The 12,147-nt window shown below is 46.1% G+C and overlaps 1 protein-coding gene across 1 annotated transcript in view; it reads left to right on the top strand.

Annotated features, from left to right (window-relative positions):
• LOC121535952 (protein diaphanous homolog 2-like) overlaps nucleotides 1-10,037 on the top strand; it is a 726,045-nt gene extending 716,008 nt beyond the window's left edge. Inside the window, exon 29 of the mRNA XM_041843185.2 lies at nucleotides 9,809-10,037. Coding sequence (XP_041699119.1) covers nucleotides 9,809-9,873 — 65 coding nt within the window. The 3' untranslated portion in view covers nucleotides 9,874-10,037. The remainder of the gene's footprint in view (nucleotides 1-9,808) is intronic.
• The last annotated feature ends 2,110 nt before the right edge of the window (nucleotides 10,038-12,147 follow it).

The following is a 12,147-nucleotide window of genomic DNA, read 5'->3' on the forward strand; positions in this document are numbered from 1 at the left end:
CACTTAAAAAAGATGAGAGTGGCCTGTAATTTTCATCATAGGTACACGTCAACTATGACAGACAAATTGTCCTCCACTCGTTACCTGTATTAATGGCACCTGTTTGAACTTGTTATCAGTATAAAAGACACCTGTCCACAACCTCAAACAGTCACACTCCAAACTCCACTATGGCCAAGACCAAAGAGCTGTCAAAGGACACCAGAAACAAAATTGTAGACCTGCACCAGGCTGGAAGACTGAATCTGCAATAGGTAAGCAGCTTGGTTTGAAGAAATCAACTGTGGGAGCAATTATTAGGAAATGGAAGACATACAAGACCACTGATAATCTCCCTCGATCTGGGGCTCCACGCAAGATCACCCCGTGGTGTCAAAATGATCACAAGAACGGTGAGCAAAAATCCCAGAACCACACGGGGGGACCTAGTGAATGACCTGCAGAGAGCTGGGACCAAAGTAACAAAGCCTACCATCAGTAACACACTACGCCGCCAGGGACTCAAATCCTGCAGTGCCAGACGTGTCCCCCTGCTTAAGCCAGTACATGTCCAGGCCCGTCTGAAGTTTGCTAGAGTGCATTTGGGTGATCCAGAAGAGGATTTGGAGAATGTCATATGGTCAGATGAAACCAAAATAGAACTATTTGGTAAAAACTCAACTCGTCGTGTTTGGAGGACAAAGAATGCTGAGTAGCATCCAAAGAACACCATACCTACTGTGAAGCATGGGGGTGGAAACATCATGCTTTGGGGCTGTTTTTCTGCAAAGGGACCAGAACGACTGATCCGTGTAAAGGAAAGAATGAATGGGGCCATGTATCGTGAGATTTTGAGTGAAAACCTCCTTCCATCAGCAAGGGCATTGAAGATGAAACGTGGCTGGGTCTTTCAGCATGACAATGAACCCAAACACACCGCCCGGGCAACGAAGGAGTGGCTTCGTAAGAAGCATTTCAAGGTCCTGGAGTGGCCTAGCCAGTCTCCAGATCTCAACCCCATAGAAAATCTTTGGAGGGAGTTGAAAGTCCGTGTTGCCCAGCGACAGCCCCAAAACATCACTGCTCTAGAGGAGATCTGCATGGAGGAATGGGCCAAAATACCAGCAACAGTGTTTGAAAACCTTGTGAAGACTTACAGAAAACGTTTGACCTGTGTCATTGCCAACAAAGGGTATATAACAAAGTATTGAGAAACTTTTGTTATTGACCAAATACTTATTTTCCACCATAATTTGCAAATAAATTCATTAAAAATCCTGCAATGTGATTTTCTGGATTTCTTTTTCTCAATATGTCTGTCATAGTTGACGTGTACCTATGATGAAAATTACAGGCCTCTCTCATCTTTTTAAGTGGGAGAACTTGCACAATTGGTGGCTGACTAAATACTTTTTTTCCCCACTGTATCTAGACATATATTAGTGAACAATGATCATACTAGCCCTTCTTCACCCGTTTTCCACCGTGGATATTTGAGGATGTTGCTGTTCTTTTATAGAAGTATATTGTTGTCTTTCACTATGCCAACAGCAGACCTTTCTTTTCATTTCAACCCTCCTGAGGTGAATACTTGTCTGTTTTCACAACAGTCTCGATAGGCTGCTGAAATTCCACTTGTGTTATATCTGGTTTGTGAATGGATTAGTGTGTGTGTGTCTTTGTCTTGTCACCTGTGTGTGTCCTATGTGTCCCTGCCTGTGAGTGTTTTCGTGCCTGCCTCCTCCGTGAATCTGAGCATATGCACCTGTGAGTGTGTTGGTGCGTGCGCGTCATTGGGAGTGCACTCTGAAGGGGTCATTGCGGAAGCCAAAGCCCCTGTAGGCTGTCAGACAGTGAGAGATGCAGCACCTCTAAAGGCCATGATTTTCGGGGCCCCGCTGTCTATTAACAACCCTGTAACACTTCTCAGGGCTGTCTCGTGGTGCCCCCTCGAGCCCCCTCAGGTCCCTGAAGGAACAGCAGAGAGAGACTGCTTTCAAACCCTTGTTTTGACATCATCAACAGCATCTGACAGTAATGAGGCATTGAGTTGTCAGGGTGGCCATCAGCTTAGCTCAGTACAGTATGAGCATGTATGGTTTTATTCAGAGATTTATGGTAAATAAAAAGATGGGTGAATGTGATGACAAGGAGTTGACATGCAGTAATGTGAACGCTAATGCCAACATTTTGCATAAAAGGTGCCTATTCACTCAATTATAAAGGTGCGTAAACAGCATTTACGTGTGTTTACACTCCTATACAAATCCCTGGTTTTATTGTTTTACTCCCTCTCTCATCCTACCACCAACCCCCCAGCCCATAGCTCCTTTCCTAAGGTCAAGGGTTAACACATCGAAATGGCTTTGTCACCTCCCCCGGTGATGAATGCTAGCTTAAGTGGGGGTTCCTCACACCCCCACTGTCATGTTGTGGATGTGTATGCATGTGTCAGTCCTCCCTCACCGGGGGATTTCTAAGGATGGACATTCTCCCTCGAAATGATTCTTGATGCAAACTACATCAAATATCAAATATCGGTTTGTGCAAACAAATAGAATGAAACAATTTATCAAACCCCCCCTCCCCCCAACAATCCTTCCTCATATCAACATGATCCATCTGTGTTTATCAAGCTATCTGGCGTTCCCATCATTGCAGAGGCTTTTGTGTCCACAACCTGGTATTTTCTTCCTGTATTTGTTTGGTGATCCATCAGTCTATTTACTTTATAACGCTGCCAAACCATCCATTTACGCTCCCATCTGTCTGTCAAACTATATCTTAGCATCCATTTGTCTAACTCTCTCATTTAAAGCAGTGCTGTGGGCTAGGCGGAGTGGCTCTCTCTCCTCCTGTATTACGTCTCTGCAGGTCTCATCATTAGACCCTTGTTTAAGTGGCTCCAGCTGCAGCAAGAGTGTCTGCAGCAATTAGGCTCCTCTGGACTCCCTGTCCTCTCTGCTGGCTTATATACATAGAGGACATGCATACGGGTCACACACATAATTACAGGCAATTCACAGCTCTTTCTGTGTTAACATTTGGTTGAATTGGATGGTGAGTGATTCTAGGTAATGTGTTGTAGGCATCATAAGTGCTATGTGACACAGAGACAGTGATGTGTTTTAGCAAAGGTGAACAATGCTGCCATTTTTGTAAGTGCTTTGATTGATGTTGGCCTATGGTATCATTGAATGATATGGTATGGTTCAAGGTGTGTGTTTTTGGCCGCAGCCACTTTACCACACTGGTACAGATGACAAGCGGTGGCGGTGCGGAGACAAGTCGAGCTGTGCTGAACCAGGTCAGTGCACTGACTCCGTTTTGTCCAGCTCGGCCCAGCTCTGGCCTCTGGAGTGGCTAGGGCCCCGAGGCCCACCCTGGCCTCCCGCCGAGCCCCCTATCAGTTTTGGGGGATCAGCGACGGCCCCCCTCGGGCGGCCCTGTGCCTGGACCCCGATGGATTACCCGCAATTCTGGCTCAGGACTAGAAAAGGCCTGGGCCTTAGCTGCCACAGACCCCATCTGTGTCCATTGCTGACTCCAGCCCCAGCCTGCCGCCGGGCTACAGGCTTAAGCTGCTAATGAACCCCCCGCTCAGAGGCCTACTGTCCATGCTAGCATCCCCACAGCCTTATATACCCCAACGCTAGCCTTTTGTCAATACGGACAGCTCAAACAGGCATTGAGCAGGCGCCCTAACGATTTGAGGTGTGTATGCACAGTTGAAGTTGTCTTTTTTTTCTGAAGCCTGCTTCCTGAAATCTATTGCTGAGCAGATGATCATGAATGGGAGTTTTGCCTCTGGCGCTTGATCGATTGCAAGAAGGTTTTCATCTTTCGCCTGTTTGGTGCGTTTGTGCGTGGCCTCGACTGCCAGGAAAATCCCAGGAAGCATTATTCCGTGGTAAAAGAAACCTCTAGTCCAGATATCAGAAGGGATTTCTGACTGCAAGAGGGCCCAAAGAGAATTCACAAGTTCTAGTGGCCTGTCAAGCTTGTTCTTTTCAATCAAAGATAGAGGCCTGAAAGCCTGAGCAAAAGCTAGGCTGCAGAGGAAGAGGTTTAGACTTTTTTGATCGTGAGATTGACACACACACACACACACACACACACACAGCTTTTCTCTCTCTTCCTGTCTCACTGTTTGTCCCTGGTACAAACCTGTCAATGCTGTCCCGCCGAGGAGGTAACCTAGTACTCTATCTTCCCTCTAAAAATAAGCATTTGTTTATGGACACGTGTAGTGATTTCCAGCTCTCCTGCGCCGTATTGTGTTCCGAGCTGTCAAGAGACATTACTCTCAGCCCCTACTCCCCTTTCAGCAACAGCGAGCAGGGGAGAGAGAGAAATAAAGAGAGGGGGCAGCGGACAGTGGAGAAGTGTTGGGGGAGGAGGGAGTGGGGTGGAGGGGCACAGCAGTGGGCAAAGGAAGAAGCAAGGCCTGTAGAAAAATCAGTTAAGATGCTGCCTCCTTTCAAATAAGGGGCTAAAGGCCGGGCGGTCAGTACTTTAGTGCAGTCCTTAAGGTAGATTTGTGAGAGAAAGGCAGTTGGGGTTGGGCGAGAGAACCGGTTGTATTGAGTATCTGGGTCATTCACCAGTGTGTGTATGTGGTGATCAGCGTGCTACATCACAGATGACCCCGTGCCTGATTGAAATCATGAGAGAGACTCGCATCAGTCGTGTTTGGACCGGCGCCACTTTTATACTCCATTACCGTTCATTATCCTTTGTCTCAACAAACTGTCAGATTAGGCTCACTCTAGACTCACTTCTCCCTCCAAAGGACTTTAGCTGGGTATACATACACGACACACACACACACCATACATTAAGCTTATCTGCATTCGTTTCGAATTTCAAGCAGGAGATTGGAGTTTGTTGTTTGGGGTTGCTTTTTAGTAGTTCCTGGGGATTTGGGCATTGACGAATGTCCCTTGATTTCCTGTAAACATCTGTAAATCCAGCCATGCTTGCATGGGATCCTGAGAGAGAGGGAATGAGGGAGAGAGAGAGAGCAAAAGAGGGGGAGAGGAAAGAGGGGGAGAAAGTAAGTAAGTGAGAGAGAGAGAGGGAAAGAGAGAATGGGAGAGAGAGAGAACGGGAGAGAGAGAGAACGGGAGAGAGAGAGAATGGGAGAGAGAGAGAACGGGAGAGAGAAAGAGGGAGGAGAATTTCAGCATCTTGCCTCAGCATGTTTATCCAGGCCCGTCTTCTGTGTTTCCTCTGTCACGCCACTCTGATCCCTTTTTCCGTCTGATGTGGGCCCCGTGAAGAACACACACACATCACACACATACCCACCCCGTACACTCATTTAACTGACATTACTGAAGACCAAAGTCCTTCACCAGATACCAGACACAAGACATTACCTTACGTGACATCCTCCGAACAATGACATGCTGTGTAATTGTATAGCTGTAAAAGTTTGAGTAAATAAACCAAGCATTCAGTGAGTTCTTGCTGTTTCTTTTGGTTAAATTATGTTAGGAAATATATAGCAATGTTTAGAGGGAGTCTACTTAAGTCAATGCAACTCCGCCACAATCTGACAGAGTTATAATATTCTTAACACAGTCAAAATTCTGTGTTATTGATTATGCGTACCTTCACGTCTATCTATCTTTTGTATTTTATCAGATACTGTCACGCAGCCAATGGACTTACACATATAACAGATGCCTATAACAGAAGCTGATCAGACAAATGTGAAGTAATGCAGGCAGTTGCTCCTCGTAATCCCCTAAACCCCTAAATTAATGATGTGTTGTAGACTATACATTTCAACCCCAACTGATAAATCACCCATAGACTGATCTGAGATCAGATTTCAAAGGGTCGTTGTTCTTTGACCTTCATCCCTCCCCCCTTTTTCTCCCTCTCTCTCCCACTCCCCTCGCTCTCGCTCTTTCTATCTCTCTGCTATTTCTCTGTATCGCTCCCCCATCTCACCCCCCTCCCCTCTTCTAGAACTTAAGTTACCCTTCAGTTGGACTCCAGTTTTTCCCCATTCAAAGCAATTACTCTCATCTTTGAACAAGCCTCTGTGGTGGTGCAAACTGTAGTTTTGCTTCTGCAACCCTATAAGTTAAAGCTGAAGAAATAGCTGTTCTGCCCCTTGCATCCCATTTATATATCTTGCTTCTGGTGTTTCTTGGAGCTCCATGACTCTGCAGCCACCAGCCTTGGCTGAGAAGAGGGAGAAGATGTGATGGAGAGGTAGAGGTTGAAGCGGAGAGCACAGCTCTCAGAGAACTGGGAGTAAAAACAGAAAAATATTGAATCACCCCTTATTGCATTTTGTCTCATTGAAATATGAAGTGTCGTGTGAGTGTGTTTGGCGGTGTGTGTGTGTGTGTGGGCCCGGTGTACTGTATATGTTTTATTATCCTAGAAGGAGAAGGATGATGATGGTGATTATGCTTACCTTTACCACTGTTATCTTAACACTAATGGATACGAACAGTGTGTTTATGTAGCTGTCCAAAGCCTCGGCTCTCCCAGATGTTAATGAACTTTAACATACTGTACTTAATCCCTGCTCAGTTTACCGGAACCGTCTTCCTGTTTATATAGGGAACCCCTGGAAGATCTGACTGGGAATGCTTTGATAGATTACTAGCAGGCTTCCCCTTTGAGTTTGGATCACAGGCCCCGCTGATGATGTAATGCCGTGTAATTAGTAAAGGATGACAGTAACACAAAATCCATTATGGGTTTTAATCTCTTGGAGGGAACGCACCAGAGATGCGGGAGCTTCTCTATCGATCCATCACAACATTAAATGGCATTTTACTCTACGCCTTCCAGCCAATCAGACGAGAACTGTGTGTGTGTGTACGTGTGTGCGTGTGTGCGTGCGAGCGTCATGGCTGGTTAGACTGTTTAGTCATGTTGGCGTCCTCCCTTCATATTACCCTTGGCCTGTACAGAACGCGTCTCCCTGTGGTGTGGATCATTGGGATGCATTGTTATACAGCCCTTAAAGTGTGTTTGTGTGGTGATGATGTGTCACTCCTTACTCACCGCCCTTGGCGCAATGCTTTACCACACGAGAAACAAGAAACAATGCCAGTCGTTTGCATTTAATGAAGCTCTGTGAAAGCCAGACAGGTCCCCACTGTAACCAGGAATGCTCTTATACGTTTGTCCCCTTTCTCCCTCTCTTGTGCTTCTGTGGCTTCGCTAACGCTGAAAGACGTTGCCTCGGGGAGAAGCAGGTAAAGGGAGCCATCAAAACCAATGGCAGCAGACAGATTTGTGATCAGTGCTAGAAATACCCTTGAAGTTGTTTGGTGTGTGGTTTTCCTTGTATAGTTTGTGTGTGTGTTTCTATGGGTGTTTAAGTGTTTTCATCCCTGTAGAGGATAACTGTAACGTTTAGTCTCCCAATAGAAATGGGCCGCTGTTTGTGCACTTGTTGTCGCTAGATTGATGTGGGGAGGAAATATGGGCTTTTATACCTGATGATGCGAACTGGAAAGGCTATTAGAAGCAAATGGTTCCACTCTGAAGTATCCTCCAATGGGAGATGCATTTGATTTTACCGGTCATTTGATTTTATTCTCTCGCCAAGTCTATGTAAAAGCTTGCCCATACCTTCAACAGTAGGCTTGATGCAATTACCCATGTAATTTTAAAACTGTTGTCCGGTCACCTGAATGGAAAGGCAATCTTTGCTGGGGAACTTGTGGAGATGGGAATGGTGTGAACCATTTCCAATTTCAACCTTCTACACACAATGGCTGGTTCCTCGCTGCACCGAACATGTTCAAGAAGTTGATCGAGTGTCTTCATGCCGACCTTAGCGCATAATGTGTGCAACTTCAAATCTTCAAAGTGATTCCAAATAGACGGCAAAAATGATTTCCTGGAAATGTTGAAGTGTTTGTTTTCTCACCATCTCTACTCTTCACCTCTTGGCCATGCCCAGTCCCTCTCCTTTCTCTCTTTCATCTCTCCTCTCTCCTCCTTATTTTCTCCCTCCCACGTCTGGTAATAGATACAGCCAGTTCTAAACCCGGTATTAAAGGGAGGAGGACTGTATTCTCCAAGCGCTGCCGTTGGATGCCGTTCTAATGGGCTCGAGGTCAGAGGCGAGTGCTCGCCCCAAATGAGGTCACCTTGATTGGAATTGCAAATGGCGAAGGCGAGGAATCGGACATGGACGTTTTCTGGCACTGGATTTTTTAAAAGTTGGTTCCTTGGTATCTCGTTTCTATAATTTATTTTTTACCATTGGTGGTGGTTTGCATGGAACATTTGGCGCCCGGGAAGCAGTTCGAGTTTGCTACTTAGGCACGGTGAAACCCTTGGAAGCGCTTCTGAAGATGAAAGGGAGGGTGATCGTGGAAAGTCGCTCAGATGTGCTCTGCAATATAGAGTATGCCAAGTTCAGAAGGTCGCAGGCTGTAACTATCACAAACTCAAGGCAACGGGAAGCATATAGGACATCTGTCTCTCTACATGCATATCTCTCTCTCTGGCTTTCTCTGCCTCTTTCTTTTGATCTCTCTCAGGCTCTCTCTCTCTTTATCTCTAGGTTCACTCTCTCTTTTTTATATCTGCCTTGCTTTCTGCTTTCTTTCTCTCTCCTTCTCCCCCTCTTCTTTTCAATCTCTCACCCTATCTGTTACCCCCCCCCCTCTGGCTCTATCTTCTCCATCCTACTCCCCCCTCTCCTTCTGTGCGCCATCTGCATGCTCTCCCTCCTCTCCCTCCATCTGAGGCATCTGTGTTGGAAGTCTTGGTGGTGGAGACGTGTGCACCCCGCTGCCGTCACAGTCACTCTGTCACATTAAACAACGCCCAGCCCGGGACACCTGGCACCCCACAGCTGGCACTGAGTAATGGGCACCACCATGGCAGCGCCAGGGGATTTCCCATGTGGGCGTAGCTAGCTACCTTGTTTCCGTTAATACCTCACTTCCTGGCCGCCCAGTGCTGCCCAACCCTCCTGCCACCTGGCATGGCGGGGCCGTGCCATGGGCAGCCACGGTTGGCCTGCTGGAGAGAGAGGGAGGGGTTGTTTGTAATAATCTTATGGAGTGGGGAGCGTGGGCCGACGCAGCCAACTCAAAGGGTTCTAAGTGAGCTGGTGGGCTCGCAGGAGCAGCCAGAGTGGAACCTCTTGCGTAAATATTGGAAGTCCTAATAGATATTAGGAGCAACTTGCCTCACCTCACACCAAAGCCTGTCTGAAACTAACCAAAGACAACCACCTCTCTCTCTCTCTCTCTCTCTCTCTCTCCCCTGGCACGTTTCTATGTTTTGTAGTAAAAAGGATAGAGGAAGATAAGTGTTTCCAATGACATCATCAACCAATTAGTAGGCAATTAGTAGGCAATGCCTACTCATAATTGGTTCAAATCACACGATGCACACCGATGATGTCATTGGAAACACTTATCTTTCCTCTATCTTTATTACTACAAAACATAGAAACGCGCAATTTCCACATATGTTGGGGTGGTGCTGGAGATGATGAATATAAAGTTGATAAGGGAATATAAAGTTGATATGCTCCCTGCGGTGTGAGAATAGGTGGAAGGGCTCTCGAGTGGGAGGCCGGATCCCGAGCTCAATGGCGTTACTATGACACCAGACGCAAGCACCGCCACTCCAGGCCCCTCTTGTCTCTTCCTCTCTACCCTGCTGCTCTCTTCTTAATCAACTTGGGTACTGTTGTTGATGTTTTCCCTCCTTCCTTCTCTCATTCCCCTCACAACCCCTTTTTTTTATTTGAGGTACCGTCTGTGTGTTACTATGATTCTAACAACACTTTCCTGTTTTCTCTCTCTCTCTATCTCTCTCTCTTCAGACAACCGGCGTGCGGTCCTGGAAAGGTCTCGATCACGCCACAACGCAAACCCCCAGGCTCGATGATGGCCCGCGCCTACCAGAAGACATTAGACAAGTGCCAAAGAGGCCTGCGAGGACAACCTGAGGACGTCTAGTAGGAGAGATGGACCCCAGCCGTGTGGCACACACACACACACACTTAAAAACTCACAGACACATGAACACACACATACACTATATATACAAAAGTATGTGGACACCCCTTCAAATTTGTGGATTCGGCTATTTCAGCCACCGTTGCTGACAGGTGTATATAATCGAGCACTCCGCCATGCAATCTCCATAGACAAACATTGGCATGAGAATGGCCTTACTGAAGAGCTCAGTGACTTTCAACGTGGCACTGTCATAGGATGCCACCTTTCCAACAAGTCAGTTAGTGACATTTCTGCCCTGCTAGAGCTACCCCGTGTGTTATTGTGAAGTGGAAATGTCTAGGAGCAACAACGACTCAGCCGCAAAGTGGTAGGCCACACAAACGCACAGAAAGGGACCACCGAGTGCTGAAGCGCGTAAAAATGGTCTGTTCTCGGTTGCAACATTCACTACCGAGTTCCAAACTGCCGCTGGAAGCAACGTCAGCACAATAACTGTTAGTCGGGAGCTTCATTAAGTGGGTTTTCATGGCCGAGCAGCTGCAGACAAGCCTAAGATCACTATGCGCAATGCCAAGCGTCGGCTGGAGTGGTGTAAAGCTCACCACCGTTGGACTCTGGAGCAGTGGAAACACGTTCTCTGGGGTGATGAATCACGCTTCACCATCTGGCAGTCCGACGGACGAATCTGGGTTTGGCGGATGCCAGGAGAACGCTCCCTGCCCCAATGCATAGTGCAAACTGTAAAGTTTGGTGGAGGAGGAATAATGGTGCACAAAGCGAGGTCCATACAGAAATGGTTTGTCGAGATCAGTGTGGAAGAACTTGACTGGCCTGCACAGAGCGCTGACCTCAACCCCATTGAACTCCTTTGGGATAAATTGGAACACCGACTACGAGCCAGGCCTAATCGCCCAACATCAGTGCCCGACCTCACTAATGCCCTTGTGTCTGAATGAAAGCAAGTCCCCGCAGCAATGTTCCAATATCTAGTGCAAAGCCTTCCAGAAGTGGAGGCTGTTATAGCAGCAAAGGGGGGACCAACTCCATATTAATGCTCATGATTTTGGAATGAGATGTTTGATGAGTAGGTGTCCACATACATATATGTATATATATATATATATATATATATATATATATATATATATATATATATATATATATATATATATATATATATATATACACTACCAGTCAAAAGTTTGGACACACCTACTCATTCAAGGGTTTTTCTTTATTTTTACAATTGTTTACATTGTAGAATAATAGTGAAGACGTCAAAACTATGAAATAACACATATGTAAGCATGTACTAGCCTAAAAAGTTTGAAACAAATAAAAATATATTTTATATTTGAGATTTTTCAAATAGCCACCCTTTGCCTTGATGACAACTTTGCACATTCTTGGCATTCTCTCAACCAGCTTCATGAGGTAGTCACCTGGAATGCATTTCAATTAACAGGTGTGCCTTCTTAAAAGTTAATTTGTGGAATTTATTTATTTCTTAATGCGTTTGAGCCAATCAGTTGTGTTGTGACGAAGTAGGCGGGGCATACAGAAGATAGCCCTATTTGATAAAATAACCATATTATGGCAAGAACAGCTCAAATAAGCAAAGACAAACGACAGTCCATAATTAATTTAAGACATGGTCAGTCAATACAGAAAATGTAAAGAACTTTGAAAGTTTCTTCAAGTGCAGTCGCAAAACCCCTCAAGTGCTATTGTGAAACTGGCTCTCATGAGGACCGCCACAGGAATGGAAGGCCCAGAGTTACCTCTGCTGCAGAGGATAAGTTCATTAGAGTTACCAGCCTCAGAAATTGCAGCCAAAATAAATGCTTCATAGAGTTCAAGTAGCAGACACATCTCAACATCAACTGTTCAGAGGAGACTGTGTGAATCAGGCATTCATGGTCGAATTGCTGCAAAGAAACCACTACTAAAGGACACCAATAATAAGAAGAGACTTGCTTGGGCCAAGAAACATGAGCAATGGACATTAGACTGGTGGAAATGTGTCCTTTGGTCTGGAGTCCAAATTTGAGATTTTTGGTTCAACTGCCGTGTCTTTGTGAGACGCAGTGTGGGTGAACGGATGATCTCTGCATGTGTATTTCCCACCGTGAAGCATGGAGGAGGAGGTGTGATGGTGTGGGGGTGATTTGCTGGTGACACTGTGATTTATTTAGAATTC

Source organism: Coregonus clupeaformis, chromosome 2, assembly GCF_020615455.1.
Source record: "Coregonus clupeaformis isolate EN_2021a chromosome 2, ASM2061545v1, whole genome shotgun sequence".
NCBI classification, from domain to species: domain Eukaryota; kingdom Metazoa; phylum Chordata; class Actinopteri; order Salmoniformes; family Salmonidae; genus Coregonus; species Coregonus clupeaformis.